This window comes from Lipotes vexillifer, unplaced genomic scaffold (assembly GCF_000442215.2).
Source record: "Lipotes vexillifer unplaced genomic scaffold, Lipotes_vexillifer_v1.1 scaffold1284, whole genome shotgun sequence".
Taxonomy (NCBI): domain Eukaryota; kingdom Metazoa; phylum Chordata; class Mammalia; order Artiodactyla; family Lipotidae; genus Lipotes; species Lipotes vexillifer.
In genome coordinates, this window is record NW_006786528.1 from 95,706 (window position 1) to 112,233 (window position 16,528).

Below are 16,528 nucleotides of genomic sequence, written 5' to 3' on the forward strand. Positions count from 1 at the left end.
GGGCAGGCGGCCGCGGCTTCCCATGCCGGCGGGGCGCGCGGGGATGCGCGCGGGGAGCAGTTCTGGCCGCACGGCAGGGCCCAGGATGGCGGCCCGCACGACAGCAACTTTCTCTTCGTGGGAGTCATGACCGCCCAGAAATACCTGCAGACTCGCGCGGTGGCTGCCTACAGGTGAGACCCTGGTCTCTGGGCACCGCCTCCTGCATCCAGCAGCCCAGCGGACTGCCCAGCGGGTCCACCCGTGGCCCGTGGGATCGGGGTGCCCCGCGGGCGATGTCGGACATTGGCAGCAGAGGTCAGAGGCGGGATGGTGAGCGCAACGCTCAGAAGGAAGGACTTTGGGGTCAGACGGACCAGGGTGGCCCCTCTGGGTGTGGTCCTCACCCTTACTTTCTGTAAGGGACTTCATCTTTTCTCGTCCGAGTCTTCGCCTTTGTTAAATGAGCCCGAATGAACATTTCCTTCGTAAGGTTGTTGGGAAAACTTAGAACAGTACTTGTGATAGTGATGGCAGTGGGGATTACTATTTGAGTCTCTGAAATCTTCACCTTTAGCTTTGTAGAGCTAGAGCCGATGTAAGTTAATCTAGTTAGGGTCCTTCCACTTGTAGGTTTCACTGTTGGAATCATTTCGGTAAATGGAAGCGGGTACCCACTGCATACTCAGCCCCACCAGTCTGTTGAATAATTGGAAAGAGAACCTTTGGGAAAAGCAGTTCCTGGCCCATGGTAGATTTGGTGTTAACTAGCCCAATTGAGTGATGTGTGTGTTATTCGGTATCTGGGCCCTGGTTGGCCGTATGAGTTAGAGAAGTGGCTGGAATCATGTTCAGGATTAACAAAGGGATTAGCCAAAATAATCTTTAGAAGCGAGAAAGAGATATGATTTTGGAATGGCAGATTTGTATAGGAATGAATTTGAGGTAGAAGAGGGATGTAGATTCAATAAAGGGATTTAATGGAAACCTTATATGTGTGAAGAACAGAAATGCTTACTCTACAGATAAGATTTGGGATTCATCCAGCCACAGAGCAAACCAATGCGCGAGAGGTCATCTGGGAATGGACTCCTAGAGCAGTCATTGCTGAGCAAGATCAAGCTGGTTGCTGTTGGTTCTTAATTTATAACCAATATCTTTATCACTTCAGCTTTTAACTCTAGTTCTGGTCTAAATTTTCAGGCATTAGATGTTGTGAGGGGAAAAGCATATATGGATCTCCCTTCCTTTATGGGGGGAAGTAAAGGACTGAAAAGGAAGATGAAAGAGCAGTAGAGAATGTCTGCCCTTTTAGAGCATTGATTCCTCATTCCTGTGTGTTTCCATTGGGATCTTGTTTAAGTCCAGAGCCCAGGTTCTGCCAGCAAGGGTCCTGAGTGCCTGAAAAGGTTAGAAAAGGTAGCATAAATTTGACCAAGATCGTGATTTGGGAATCCGCAGATCAAGGTTTTCTCCCAGATCTATCATGAATTATCTGGAATTTTATACGAATTGTGCTTTTTGTTGTTGTTGTTTTTTTTTTTTGCATTGAAGTATAGTTGTTTTACAATGTTTCAGGTGTACATGTGCTTTTTGAAAAAAGAAATGTCTGCATCAGAAAATGAGGATGAGCTGTTTACAGCATGATTTTGAAAGTAAATCTACATGACTCCAGTTTGGTGACAAGTCCTTTGAAATCACAACTTTGGGACAGTTAGCAAAGTAGTTTGTTCAAATAGTAAACGGTGTGATTCCCTGCCCCCCAAACAAATACATTTTCATAGATACCAAATCAATATATACAGACTAATCAATATATACAGACTAGTACACCAGCAATACTCAGAAAATGTATGGCAAACTGGACCTACTATTGAACACTTGGAGATGATCTTTTCCCAAAGCCCATGCTTGAGGCTCTACTCTTGGCCTCCTTTCCAAATCTCCTACCTCATCTTTTTTGGATGTAGGATTTTATCTCATTGTTTATTTTCTTTAAGGCAGTTAGGGAAAAGTAGAAACACAGTTTGCCCTCTGACCCTTCTTTGTGGCAACTCTGCCTTTTTGATAAAACCCTTAGTTGGAAACGGTGTATACTATTTAGTAATTCTGTCAGCTTTCCTGCATACCTTTTCTTGTATCTCTCTGATCTTAAGGAGTCATATTAGTTGGAGCCTGGGGGTGGACCTGCTTTGCTGGTTAAGGTCCTCTGCTTCTCAGCCTGTCAACCCTGTGTTTAGACTGGCTGCAGGAGATGGCACAAGACGATTTTAGACTTAAGGAACTTTTGGGGAAGGCCAGAATTGGGATGGAGGTTATAGGATGTAACTTATGATTATGGCTTCGCTGTGCTTTGCAGCCTGGGCCAAAAAGTCCACATTCAGCTCTTAAATTGGAAGTTTCATGCAGTATACAAGTTGGATTGAATCTTCTAGCACAAGGTAGAACTCTAGTTAGGCACTGAGTTTTACATCTCCCCTGAAAGGCAGATTCATTCTTTAGCTTAGGAAAAAACCTCAGTGTTTTTTGTTTTTGTTTATTAAAATAAAATTATTGTTTGGCTTATGGGTTGAAGCGGATGGCAGTGTTTTTAGTAAGATGGTACTATAATGTACTTTTATGCTAGGATATTGAAAATATCAGAATTCAGATCTAGGGACTAGAAACTGTCTGAGACCCAGAAAGAAGCTAAAGTCTTCGAAAAATTCAAGGAGATACACTTGTCTGCACTAAAGTTGGTGCACTTTAATGATGGAAGAGCCCCATCATTACTGACTTTTACTTTTCAGACCTGCCATATGCTTACAGTGGGGGAGAGGGATCACCAAGAGATGTTAGCAGTGCAGTGACAGCTGAAAGTAGGCAAGAAACGGATTTTAAGAAGCAGGCAAAACAAAACTCAAAGTGTAGCCCATCAGAGACAGGCCAAGGGTAACTCCCTCATAGGCACTGAGCAGATACCATAGCTGTTAAGTTGACAGGAGTGATCCTGGTTCATCAGAATGTTCCCATACACTTAGGGTTTGTCCCTTTGTTCAGCAAATACATGCGTGGCCCCTTGGGTCTGGACTCTGAGTGTTGGGGAACACAAGAGTGAAGATGCTTGTTCTCATGGAGCTTCTGTTCTAGTGGGAGGGACAGACACCAAAAAGAGGGTTTCAGCTAGTGATGGGTGCTGTGAAGAAAGTAGAGCAGGGTAGGGACAGGGTGGGGTGGCGTCTCTTTCTGTTAGGTTGTTGGGGAAGGCCTCCAAGAGTGTGGTGTTTGGGCCAAGATCTGATAATGAGGAGCTTTGTGGGAATGTCATTGATGAGCGTGCTAGGCAGAGGGAAGAGTTGGTAAATTACAAGGCAGGAACCAGTTTGGAAAGGAACTTGAAGAAGGTCAATAAAAGAAAGAGGATGAGGCTGATAGTGTCTGGTCTTATGGAATTTTACTCTTAAGTGAATTAGATAGAAACTCTTTGGAGGGTTTAGGTGGGAAAGGGAGGGCTTGCATTATATTCTGAAAAGTTAATTCTTGCTATTGTTTGGAGAATAGATTGTAGGGGAGTAAGGAGATGTTAGGAGATGGTCCAGGTGGAGATGAGCATGGTTGGGACTAGAGTGGTATTAATGGGGATGGAGAGAAGAGGATGGTTCCAGGATATATGCTGGAGCCAGAGTTGAAGATGTGTTGAAAGAATGCTTGTGAGGGGTGAGGCAGAGAGGAATCAAGGATGACTTCTAGGATTTTGCCTTGAAAGAAAGGGTGGGTGGTGGTGTCATTTATTGAGATGGGAAAAACTAGAGGAGGAATAAATTTAGGGGGAAGGAGGTAAGTCAGCAGAGATCTGGTTTTGCACAGGTGGATGTATTCTTAGCTTTATAAATGTAATGAATTTTAAAAAGAATTGAGAGCTCTGAGATTGTCTTAAACTAAAATTCCCTTAGGGTTCTGGGTAGGGTGGTGTTCTACAAATCAACATATAAGATTTTTTTTTTTTAACTCATCCACAAAGTATTTGTGTTCTAGGTAATTTCACTTTAAAATGGTACAGTGATTCCTCCAAAGTTATTATGCTGGTTAATGACAGTTCATCAGAATCCCTGGCTGGGTTCCTTTGTTGTTAGCTGCAATTTTCCATATTTTTTCTTTTTTCTTAGTTACATCATTTGATATACAGAAGTTAGTTGTCCATGTAGTCCAGTCTTTTCCTTTCTGGTTTTAGGTTGTTCTCCCCATAAGCTCAGGAAGTTTATTGCCCTGGAGAGATTTTTTTTTTTTAAAGTAACATGTTTCTGATTCTAGAAGGGGTACAAATCACCTCAACCTCATTTTTACCCCAAATGATACTTTGTCTCAGCACCATCTGTTGAATAAGCTCCCATTTCCCTACGAATTTGAAATGCCATCTTCATCATACTCACAATTCCTGGGTATGTTTTTGGACCTGCTCTTTTGTTTCATTGATCTTTCTGTCTTGTCTTGTGCCAGTACTACCTGTTGAAGTTATTGGAGGTTGAATAATATTTTAATATCCAGTACACAAGTTCTACTTTGTTACTTTTCTATTTCAAACATTTCTTGGCTATACTTATCTGTTCTTGCTGGGAGAGTTTTGGTGCTAGATTTTTTTTTTTTAATTAATGGTTTGATAAAAAAGAAAAAGCATTCATATTTAGCTCTTTAGTCCATTTTTGTGCCCAGAACACTAAGCTAATTCAACACCTTTTATTTATCTTGATTCTTGCTTCCCTTGCGCTGAAGACGGGGAACTGTTTTGTTCTTTATCAGAAGAAAGAGTTGGTGGTTCCCCTTCTTTGCCCCAGGAGTGATAAAGGGCACTATTAAAGATTAGCATCAGTCTATAGGGAATTGTGGTAAGAAAGTTTGAGAAACACTAGCTTTAGATATAGGAATCTTATTGCAAAATGTTGTTTTATCAGTTAATGGCCTCTTCCTAATGCTTTAAATGAAGGCAGACTGTTCCTTTTACCAACCTTAATGAGATCTCAGAGTTCCTTCTTTCTTGAACTCAGTAAACCATGTTTATCTTGAAACAGTTTAGAGCAAGGCTTGCTTTCTCAGATAGAATTCAGTTTGGCAAAAAAATTACTGAAAGGCTTCTATAATCCAAATAATCAACCTGTAAGTGAACTTTTGGGGCACAACCCATTTCACGTTATAAATCACCTGTATGAGAAAACTGGTGAAAATTGTGGTCCTGAAAAATGACTTTAGTATTATATGTCATGGTTCCAGATCTTGATGCTCTCAAACAGAATATTCCAAGGATAGTTGTAGTTGTCAATAGAAGAGTATACATGATTGTGTTTTTATTGCATTGGCAATTTCACTTTTCCCCATCCATTAATTAAGCTGCAGTTTTTGAAAATGGATTAATAATTCCATTCCTGCAGAGTTCATCATCTAGGGAAGGAAACAGTACTGTTGAGTGATAGGGCTCACAGGGTGCCTGGACTAATTACTGTGTGGGTACAGAAGAAAGAGGCCTGCATTGACTTAAGAAGGGGATCGAGGTGGGTCTCACTCACATTCTTGCCCCTCTTCCCTTGCATAGTCTTGAAAGATGAGCAGGAGTTTTTGAGGCAGAGATGACAACAGGTTCCTGGAAATGTGGAATAGCGGGAAGTAGTGAAGGGATGATGAGAAAGGGCTGGGATCTGAGAGCTAGGAATTCCATTAGAAATTTTTCCAAAGGAATTTAAAGATGTGTTCAAGGATGTATGTTATGAAGTGGAAATTGCAAGTGTCTTTGGTGTCTTGTATTAGGAGCTATGGACCATAATTGATTTCACTAATTTGTCCATGCTGTGATCTACTTCTCTAACCTTAAAAAATGATGTGACCACAACACTGTAAAGCAACTATACTCCAATATAAAAAAAAAGAGAGAGAAAAAAAAAGATGTGGCTGAAATGTGTTTATTGGAATGAAGAGAGGTTCATAATATATCTTAGTGAGAGTAGTGAGAGTAGGTTTTAAAATTGTATGCCCAGTATGAGACCATTTTAAAAATCAAACGAAATAAATGTTTGTGTTTGTGTGACATAGAAAAGAAAATGTAAAAGAATATACATACCACGATGCTGAATGATTTTTCATGTTGGCACTTTTTTGTATTTTTGAGTTTTTCTATAGTGAACATTTTGTGATAAAGCTATATAACTACAGTTAAAAAAGAAAAAGGAGGTGACAGCTCTTGGGAGGAAATGTGAGTGAAGTTTTGAGTGTGTTAAATTGTAAGTACCTGCAAGACTGCTGAGCACAGATGGCATGTTGGCCCTGGGTTCCCTAGGGTTTCAAGTCAGGGTCATTCTTGTTTCAGTAAATGACAGTTAATCCTGCCCCAAAATGTAGGGTTAACACATGTATTTGGTTATTGTAACTGTATTTCCTCAGTTACTGTAACTTCACCCTTCCAGGCAATACTTGGGAGAATCAGGTGACAGCGTTTTTAATGAGAGGATTTTTGTATATTCATATAAGTATTCAGTGCCTTCATCTTTTTTTTCTTTTTTGCGGTATGCGGGCCTCTCACTGTTGTGGCCTCTCCCGTTGTGGTGCACAGGCTCCGGACGCACAGGCTCAGCGGCCATGGTTCATGGGCCCAGCCGCTGTGTGGCATGTGGGATCTTCCCAGACTGGGGCAGGAACCCGTGTTCCCTGCATCGGCAGGCAGACTCTCAACCACTGCACCACCAGGGAAGCCCCAGTGCCTTCATCTTTTATTGTCAGTGTCTTTTTGGCTTCTGGTTCTGGATAGAATTGAAGGAACAAGAAACTAAGTTACAGTGTAAAAGTAGTGAAACTGTTCGTCTCACCTTAATTCAGTGTCATTTCCTGAAGCGTTCAGGGCTGCTATATTTTTTCTGTAGTTGAGTACATTTTTCTGTGAATGATTAAAAATAAGGTGTAGACTGCTCTGATTTGATGTGAACTCTGGGCTTGCAAAACCCGAGCATTATTGAAAATGTAGATACTAATGCCATTAAAATGATTGTCTTGTAAATTGAACCTAGGTGCTGATTTTCTGTTAAACTTTGTTCTATGTGTTTCCAACCTAATACCAGAAAATAATTGGGCAGGATTTAGAGTGGCAGAGGGACCCAAACATGGAATGAGGGTTTCAGAAAGTAACGTTCGAATGAAGTCTTCTAGCCTTCGAAACCAGCCCAAACTCTGAAGGTGTCCCTGACAGGCAGGTCTCAGCCAGGCAGACAGTGGGAGGAGGTGGCTGAAGTGGGTGTAAGCCTTCTCTCATCTCTGATGACTGTTTTCTCAGCCTTAGCAGTAGAGGTGGGACTGCAGAACAAATGTGGGCAGACAGGTGTGGGGATGAACAAGCCAGTAGGCTGGCCAGTGGAGGTGTTGGAGTCAGACCCCACTTGTGTCCTGGTTTCCACATCTTTTAGCTTTGTAATCTCGGGCAAATTACTTACCTGGCTCTGAGCCTCAGTCTTCTCATCTGTAAAACGTGGGTATTGGTGCCTCTCACACCTTGTGGAGTTGTCAGAGGTTGAGAGTCTGATGCCCTCAACCCACTGCCCTGCACACCATGACTCCTTTTGGGTGTTGGTGATTGGGAAGCAATCTTGATGCCAGGGAACACCTCAACAGAGGAAGAAGACTGGCTTGCACAGGAGTTGGCTGTGGTTCAGGGTGGTTTTATTGTTTACATTAAACAACACTGATTTTTTTTTCTTAGAATTATATTTGAAAACTAATTTTGTTTATGCATGATTAAGAATTAGTTGTGTATTTACGCTTTTAAGTGTACAGCAGCAAAATATAAACTATCAGTGTATGCAAAGTAGCTTTCTAAGACTTGAAGCTTTAGAAATGGACCACAAGATCAGAATTTGCCTTCTGCCGTTAACACTCCAAATTTTAATTCTTGTGTTTCAAAGAGAGCGTATTTGTGGTCTCTTTGTTGATGAGTATTTCTGTTGTTTGCTGTGAACCTAGGCTCAAAGGGGTATGGGGAGGGGGAAGGGTGAGGTGTGTTAGGGCGAGAGAGAGACATGGACATATATATACTAACAAACGTAAGGTAGATAGCCAGTGGGAAGCAGCCGCATGGCACAGGGAAACCGGCTCGGTTCTTTGTGGCTGTCTGGAGGGGTGGGATAGGGAGGGTGGGAGGGAGGGAGACAAAGAGGGAAGGGATATGGGAACATATATATATGTATAACTGACTCACTCTGTTATAAAGCAGAAACTAACACACCATTGTAAAGCAATTATACCCCAATAAAGATGTTAAAAAAAAAAAAAAAAAAAAACAGGTTGCTCTGAGCTGTTAATACCTTGGAACTGCCTCCTGGGCTAGTGCCCAGGCCGTTGTTGAGGTGGGAAGCTGTAATCCACCCTCCAACATCTTTACTGGGGGAAGAGGGCAGGAAGTCTCTTTAATGCTTGCTTTTACCTTAAGTCTAGTTTTCAGGATTAATGGTAAGGAGTCTAATTTGATTTTTCCTTTAAAAATGTTTCCCAGCATTTATGATCCCCGTTATATATTTCCCCACCTACTTCTAAAAAGAATTTGAGATTGCTCATATCATAAGGTCATATCCAGTGAGACAGTTAAAAATTTTAAAAGAGGAAGCCACATATCCGGAAACCACATACACGGAAGGGGGAACCTGCAGCTAAGTGCAGTGCTCCTGGAACTAATGGGCTGAATAAGGCTTGTATATCCTGCCGGGGGCATTCCTTCAGTTCCAGGAAAGGCCTTGAGTCCTCACTGGGTAGACTGTCTGGGAAGACCTCAGTTCTCCCAGGCCCGTTGCCCCTCTGACTGGCAGTATAGAACTGTCCTCCATGTACTTTTTTGGGAGGATGATCTAAGATTGCTGCTCCATCACATGGTGCCTCCTATAAGGGTACTCAGTACATTTGCTCCGTTTCTCTACCACAGATGCAGGGGAGAAACTTCCCTGAGGTCTTAGTATCTGGAATCATTATGTCACTTAACCCTGAACAGTGAGACACAGTCTTGTGACTTCTCTTGGTTGTCTGCTGGAAGGCTTATAACTGAATTTGGCCCCGTGTTGACAGACATAGAGGCCACGTGACAACAGATAGGTTTTCCCCTCTGCCCCCCAGCTCACTGGCTCTGCCTGGCTGTGGGTGTAGAGGTGGGTGGGCAGCCCCTACCCTGATTTTGCCCTCCCTGCTACAGGCACCACCTTCATGCCTTGCTCCAACTTTCCTACTTCTGTTTTTCTTTTGCTTAATTTTCTTGCTTATTTTCATCCTGTGTGCATTTTGGTTAAGTTGTCTTAAATCCTTTCTGTAATAGGGAAGAATATAAATGTATACATTTAATTTCTGTTATCTGTCAGTTCTGCAGGGGAAAACTATATTCTCCCTTCCTTCCTTGACTCCAAATTCTGAGGTGATTTGATCATATGAGTCTTTTTAAACTTACCACTGTAACCATCAGACCACATATGTAATAGGGATTTGGGGGGACTCACAGAAAATCTCCCCTTCTTATTTATAAAACTTATTATAACTATTAAAGTTTAGAAAATGTGAAAGAAAGTACTCAATCTTACTCCAGTTTTCTTTTAGTTTTTTCCATTGATTAGAGTAAAAAAAATATTTTTATTACACAAGTAAAATTATGTTAAATATTTTTATTTCTTTGGATGCTTTTTAGTTTAAAGCTTTCTCCTGGACTTAAAATTTTTTTTTTCCCCAACTCTATTTGTTGTAGAAAACATGAAGAAAAGTAAATCCCTTCTAATCTTCTATCCAAAAATAACCATAGTAAACACTTTGGTGTAGACTTGTACTTTATTTTATTTTGTATGTGTACTTTTGTTCCCTTATTAATCCATATCACAAGTATTCTATTGTCTGCTTTTAAAATTTACCTGTATATTATGAATGTGTACCCAGGACAACAGTCATGCTGTAGATGTGGTTTCGTACGGAAATGTATTTTATGTAGTTTTTCTTAAAATGACATGAATAGAAATGGAGACTGTTATTAAATCCTAACTCAGCAAAGGTCTTCCTCAGTGAAGCTAATGTCCAGCTGCATGACTTAACTGTGATTTAACTTGATATAGGGTCAGTGTTTAGAAGCCTGGAGGAAAGGAAGGTTATTAGCTTGGCACTCTCAGATTTCAGTTGTTTTATCTGTGCTTTAGCAAGAGTTGGTTATCAGTCCATTGAAAAGTGAGCTTTCCGGCAGGGGCCCTTGCAAATGTTCTGTGGTTTCAATTAAGTGAGAGCTCTTTGCTCCTGCTTACAAACGTGTTGATGGCAAAGTTGACATTTGCTTATGAAAATTAAGGAAGCTGACCTGTTTCTGTCTCAGAAGGGGGGCCAGTTTGCTTCTTCAGTACCAGTTCCTTCATTTCTTTGAAATTATTGATGCCTTCCCCCTGGCTTCCCCAGGGTGGTGAATCATGATTTATGTTCCAGAACTCTTTATGGAGCTATTTAAGCTAAAGGTACCCTAAGTAAAAAGATCATAATTTGTCAAGATTGAAGGATTTACAAAAGCTCAATATTAAGAGATTTCCCTCAAATCACCAGTCATTTAAGAACAGAAAAGGGCAACATGAGGTTTTTCCTTGGGTTACCTGAAAAGGAAAAGATAATAATCAGTGGAGTTACCTTAAAACTGCAGAGAGGCTTTTAAAGATGGTTTGAGGTTAGATTGTCTGTTTTTAAAATTAACTGGTTGCTCTTCCTGGACAAATTACACCATTTCAGGTTGTAGTTCAAGTATTAATCACATCACTGGTGGTTGTACTGCTAGTGCTTCCATCGCTATATTCTATCTGGGGTGGCACATAGGAAGCAGAGCCAGACAAAATGAATTTTGATCCTAAGTCTAATATGAAAGATTGTGGTGTTTTAAATGAGAACACTTTTAAAGTTTAAAGTCTTTTTAGACTTCCACCCTGACATTGTTTTGAGATTGATAGTATGATAGAACTCTGTTATATAGCTTGAGTGTCAGGTTTTTAGCCAGAAATAAGAGAAGCAGCATTTTTCACAATGCCTTCACTCTGGTGTGTAATCTTGAGACTGACTATTCCAAGTTCAGCCCACACTTTCCTGTCTCCCTCATTTTTCTTTCAGTACCTTATTTTATTTGCAAACTCTTGTATTCCCTAATAAGTCACACTTAGTAATGCTTACCTCATGCCAGGCTGACTTCTAAGCTCTTTTAGATGTAATAATCCATTTAACCCTCACCACAACCCTATAAGGCAGGTACTATTATTATCCCCAGTTTACAGATAAGGAAAGTGAGTCACAGAGTAACTTGCCCAAAGTGAAGCCAGGATTTTCACCCCAATAGCCTGATTCCAGAGTCCATGCTCTTAACCATCACACACTGTATTGTGTCTCAAGAGCAGGTTTTTCCTCTGAATGTAAGCGCTGTCTTACCGACCCCGTATTCCAAATAACCCCATGATGCTTTAGGATTTTAATGGCTTCTGGAGTTGACTTATTTTAGTACTACTTTGAATGTGGTCTGTATTATTAATCACAGAAGCAGTTGGGTAGAAGCTAAAGCTAAGTTGATTTTATTCACTACCCTTTTAAAATCAGTTGTGAGATACTACAGACTGTTTTGTTTAAAATTATTTCAGAAGTACCATGAACTGTAGTATATTTCAACTCCAGCATGTCTGTGGATTTTACCTCTTAATAATTATATTCTGGTTGTATTTTGATTAAGTTGCTTTCTTTCTGCATGTAGGAATGTTAGTGTGCCTCACCTGGAAATTTCTCAAAGATAAGAGACAACTGGTTTCTTGCCCTTTTGCGTGCGCACGCTCATACATATGTACGGCATCTTTAAGTCCCTTATTTCACACGAGTGAGCAGTATTTATTGAACTCTATTACATGCCAAGGACTGAAGTTATTTATGTTTTTGAAGAATTGTTCTGCCAAACAAAAATCATTTCTACATGAAGGGAGAAATAAGGGGCTTCTTGACTTGGATGGGGGACCTTCTTGGTATAACTTCGTTATCACTGACTTCCCCAGACTGGGAAATTGTCTCCCTCCTGATGATGGTGCTATGTCAGAAGAGTGCATTTAAGTTATATTTTATGTAGGTTGGTGTTCATTCCCGTTTTAAAATGGACTTTTCTCTTTGCAGGAGGGGTTGATTTCTCTTTAAATTAATTGCCTCGTTCCTACTATGTTTACATGCTTTTTTTCAGGAGCAAATCCTTTGTGAAAATGAAGTACAGTACCTAGTATAGCATCTGTAGTCCCATCAGGTTTCATTTACGCCGAATTCTTTGTTAAGGGTTCTGTAAATGGTATAAGACCTGTAGGTCCATTTTAAATCCATAGGCATTAAGGGAAAAACATTACAACTACTGTATTACATCCATTCTGAGATGCACTTTTTTTTTCACATTTTAACATCTCTGAAGTGAGGATGCATTTTACAGTTGCTCTCATCATGTGATTATGATTGGCTATACAGGCATACCTCGGAGAAACTGTGTAAGTTCCAGACTGCTGCAATAAAGCAAATATCCCAATAAAGCGAGTCATAAATTTATTTTTGGCTTCCCAGTGTATATTAAAATTATGTTCATGCTTATCAGACTGGTCTGTTAAGGTGCAGTAGCATTATGTTTAAAAAGCAATGTACATATGTTAATTTTAAAATACTTTATTTCTAGGCCTTTCTCACCTTCTGAGATGGCCCACACTCTGTCTGTGGAGTGTGTTTCTCCCAAGGCCGCTCTTGCCTTCTGAGATGGCCCACACTCTGTCTGTGGAGTGTGTTTTTCTCTAAATAAATCCACTTCTTACCTATCACTTTGTCTCTCACTGAATTCTTTCTGCAATGAGATGTCAGGAACCTGAGCTTCATTAAGTCCTGAAACCAGGAAAATGCTGAGAAGCAGCCCTGGGACCTGGGATTGCTCAGATCACCTTAAATCAGCCTCACCGCCCCAGCTATTCTGGAAATTCCTTTCTCCGTGGTAGTTGGCTGGGTGCACCAGCCAGTCTGCCTGTGGCGCTCTCACATGGGTCCGTGAGGTCACAATGAGCACTAGCCAATGGGGATCAAGGAACCGGCAACCAATGGCAGAAGGCACTAGGATCGGCTGGGCCAATGGGAAGGCAGCGAGGCGCTCCCCGCTGGGTATGGAGAACGTGGCTCCCCCTCCCGAAGAGAAGCTGAGACCCTCGTGGTCGCCTGATCCTGGCGGGTTGGGGGGTTGGGGGGACTCCGCTCGGTTAGTATCCAGAGAACAGGGAGAAGCGAGCCACCAAAAAAACAAAAAAAACAAAAAAACCAATATTTCTAAAAATGCTAACCATTATCTGAGCCTACAGAGCCAACCATCAGCCTCTTTTTGCAGTAGTAACATCAAAGATCACCATAACAAACATAGTAGTAATGAAAAGTTTGAAATATTGTGAGAGTTAAAATTGTGACAGAGACATGAAGTGAGCAAATGCTGTTGGAAAAATGGTGCCAATAGACTTGCTCCTGCAGTGGCTTCCTGCTGCTTTAAAGCATAAAGGCCCCCATCTCTGGAGGGCTTCTAGGCCTTGCAGTTTTCTCCCTGTCCCTTTGTTTGCTCACCTTTCTTGGATAAATGTATGTCTGGCCTCATGTCGACTCCACATCAGCTGCAGGGTCTGTGTTTTGCTCACCGCTGCATCCCCGTGGCCTAATGCATACTTGGCACTTGATGCGCATTCCAAGAAAATGTGTTGAATGAACAATTTTTAAAAAAAATTTTTTTGTTTTAGAGAGCGGAGGAGTTTGTAGGTAGGGAGTTGGTAGTATCATTGAATTAACCTGAATATCTAGACTTGGTGCCTTGGCAATTTGGTTTTCAGCCATAGCTAAAACATAGTTATCTGGGAAATATTTTAATACTTCATCATTCTTTTTCATTGGGATTCTTTTGAAAATGAGTTAGGACTTTACAGTACCGGTAGTGTGGGCTTCCATTAAGGGGAAGCTTTTTATCATCCTTTTGAATGTACATTCAAAGTGATTCAACATGAATCAAGATATGGGAATTTATGGAAATGGGAAGCCTGGAATAAACTGTTCCCTCACTGATGTTTATTTTAATTCCAGAACATGGTCCAAGACAATTCCTGGGAAAGTCGAATTCTTCTCTAGTGAGGGTTCAGACACATCGATCCCAATTCCAATAGTGCCACTACGGGGAGTGGACGACTCCTACCCACCCCAGAAGAAGTCTTTTATGATGCTCAAGTACATGCATGACCACTACTTGGACAAGTATGAATGGTTTATGAGAGCAGATGATGATGTTTACATCAAAGGAGACCGTCTGGAGAATTTTCTGAGGAGTTTGAATAGTAGTGAACCCCTCTTTCTTGGGCAGACAGGACTGGGCACCACAGAAGAAATGGGGAAACTTGCTCTGGAACCTGGTGAGAACTTCTGCATGGGGGGCCCTGGTGTGATCATGAGCCGGGAAGTTCTCCGGAGAATGGTACCACATATCGGCAAGTGCCTCCGGGAAATGTACACAACCCACGAGGATGTTGAGGTGGGAAGGTGTGTCCGGAGGTTTGCAGGGGTGCAGTGCGTCTGGTCTTATGAGGTAAGAACAGAAGAAAATCTGTTGATTTTGTTACCAGGTCTGGACCAGTCATAGGAAACTATTAGTGATAATGTCCTCTTTAAGGCTTAAAAATTCATATTAAGTTATACATTTTTACCTTAGTTCTTTGAATTCTCTCATTACTTTTTCTCTTGGTTTTTAGAACATACCTTATGTACCTTTGTCCTAAAATCTTAGTTAATAATGGCATTTGGGACCCAAAACAAAGGATTAATACAGGTCACAGTGATGCTTTCATGATTTTCCAGAAGATTTATCTAATCTGACTTCTGATTTTGCAGATGTGATTATGAGAGTGTCCCTTTTCTCTCAAAGGTCTGACTTCTCTCATCTGGTCACGTTGACCGACACAGTTTAGAAACTTAAATGTTTGAATTCATAAAATGAGTAATGATGTAAAATAGCTAATAGTATTTAGTTTTGCATATATATTAAACCTTGAGTTTTTAACAGTTGTTATGATCTGTAAGTTTGCAATATAGTTGTTCCTTTCAGAATAGGTAGCTTCCAACTTATATTGATAACATCGGTGCAATTTTTTGAAGGAAACCTACTTGGGGATGTTTTCTCTTTAATAGTTGTGGAAAATATGAGTTAGCTTTTGATTTCTCTTTGTTTTTATTGGCAGATGTGCACCTCTTGCCTACAGTTGCAGGATGTGGTATTAGTCAGAATGGAAAAAATGATTTAGATTGTGTTGTTTAGATTGATACACTACTGACAGTTGTGAGGAGCAAAGGGAATTGCTAGACCTTTGCCCAAGAAAAAGAAATGCATTTTCAGATGTAAAGTGTTAGCTTGTCTTCTGAGTTAATTTTCTAAAGTGCTTGTGTGAAGAAATGGTATTCTGGCCTGTACTTGCCTTTCTCCTAGACTTCTTTTTAAATGTCTCCTAATCACACTATTTCTTTAGTTTGAACTTTTAGGGAAGTGGACATTTTCGAGTATTCAGGAAGTAGTCTTCCTATAGTTTCCAGTTATAAAAGAAACATTGTAAATCCCAAATGTGATCTGAGTGAACACTCTAATCTCTTTGTGTACCTCCCCTGCCTCCCCATGCAGGGGCCATTGCTCACTGGATCTAGGGGGGATTCTGTTTTCATGGATTTTTGCTGCTAGGAAAGCCGTTTGGAGATTTTGTGCAGTTTTAAGCACGATACAGCTGGCAGTATTCCTGCATTTTCCCCATCCTTAATTAAGTAGTTATAACCTTAACAAGTTTCATTATTCTTAAAATGTGTAATGCCTTGTGTATTTTGGAGTGCTTTATGCTGCCCCTGATCTCTGAGAAGCTAGCCTTCCTGCTAGAACTGCAGAGGATAGGCCTACGTTTGAGAGAGAATTTAAAAAAATCTGTCTTAGTGTTGTCATACTGTTAGATCTTACACGCTGATAGATAGACACCAACAGAGTCAGTACCTTGAGTTTATCAAGAGCTCTGACCTGACATTAGTGCCAAGATAGAGTGAGAAAGTATTGTCCTGGGGGTGTAGGGGTTGGGGGACAGTTTTGGGGCTATTTCCCTTTATTATGATGTAATCGCCTAAGTTTTCTAAGGCCTGAAGTGAGGGTGCTGGGAATCATCCTGTCTGTACACTTGGAACTGCCAGTTAGACTTGACGCATCTGGTAAATGACCTTATTAGCTAAAAGGATCTGGTGGGGGAGGAAGCTCTTTCCCGGGGTCACTCGCTGTCCTTGCCCAGGATCTCCTGAGTTCTTTCCCTGGGTCACTCCCTGTCCTTGCCCAGGATCTCCTGAGTCAGCTTCAGATGCTGTCTACTGCTTTGCATTTCCCTAAATGCCTCATGACACAGTTTTTTCTAGATACTGCTGGCTTGGTCTCCACAGGGCTTGTACCAGATGACTCTCCTTTTGTGGGAGAATATCTTTTCCCAGAGTGTGGCTTGCAAATGTGGTTATTTTT

The 16,528-nt window shown here is 41.1% G+C and overlaps 1 protein-coding gene across 1 annotated transcript in view; it reads left to right on the forward strand.

Annotated features, from left to right (window-relative positions):
* LOC103083412 (chondroitin sulfate synthase 1-like) overlaps nucleotides 1-14,581 on the forward strand; it is a gene marked incomplete at its 3' end in the record, with an annotated part of 15,281 nt that extends 700 nt beyond the window's left edge. Inside the window, exons 3-4 of the mRNA XM_007458855.1 lie at nucleotides 1-173; nucleotides 14,086-14,581. The exon at nucleotides 1-173 is cut by the window's left edge and continues 16 nt beyond it. Of these exons, the coding sequence (XP_007458917.1) occupies nucleotides 1-173; nucleotides 14,086-14,581 (669 nt within the window). The remainder of the gene's footprint in view (nucleotides 174-14,085) is intronic.
* Between the last annotated feature and the right edge of the window lie 1,947 nt (nucleotides 14,582-16,528).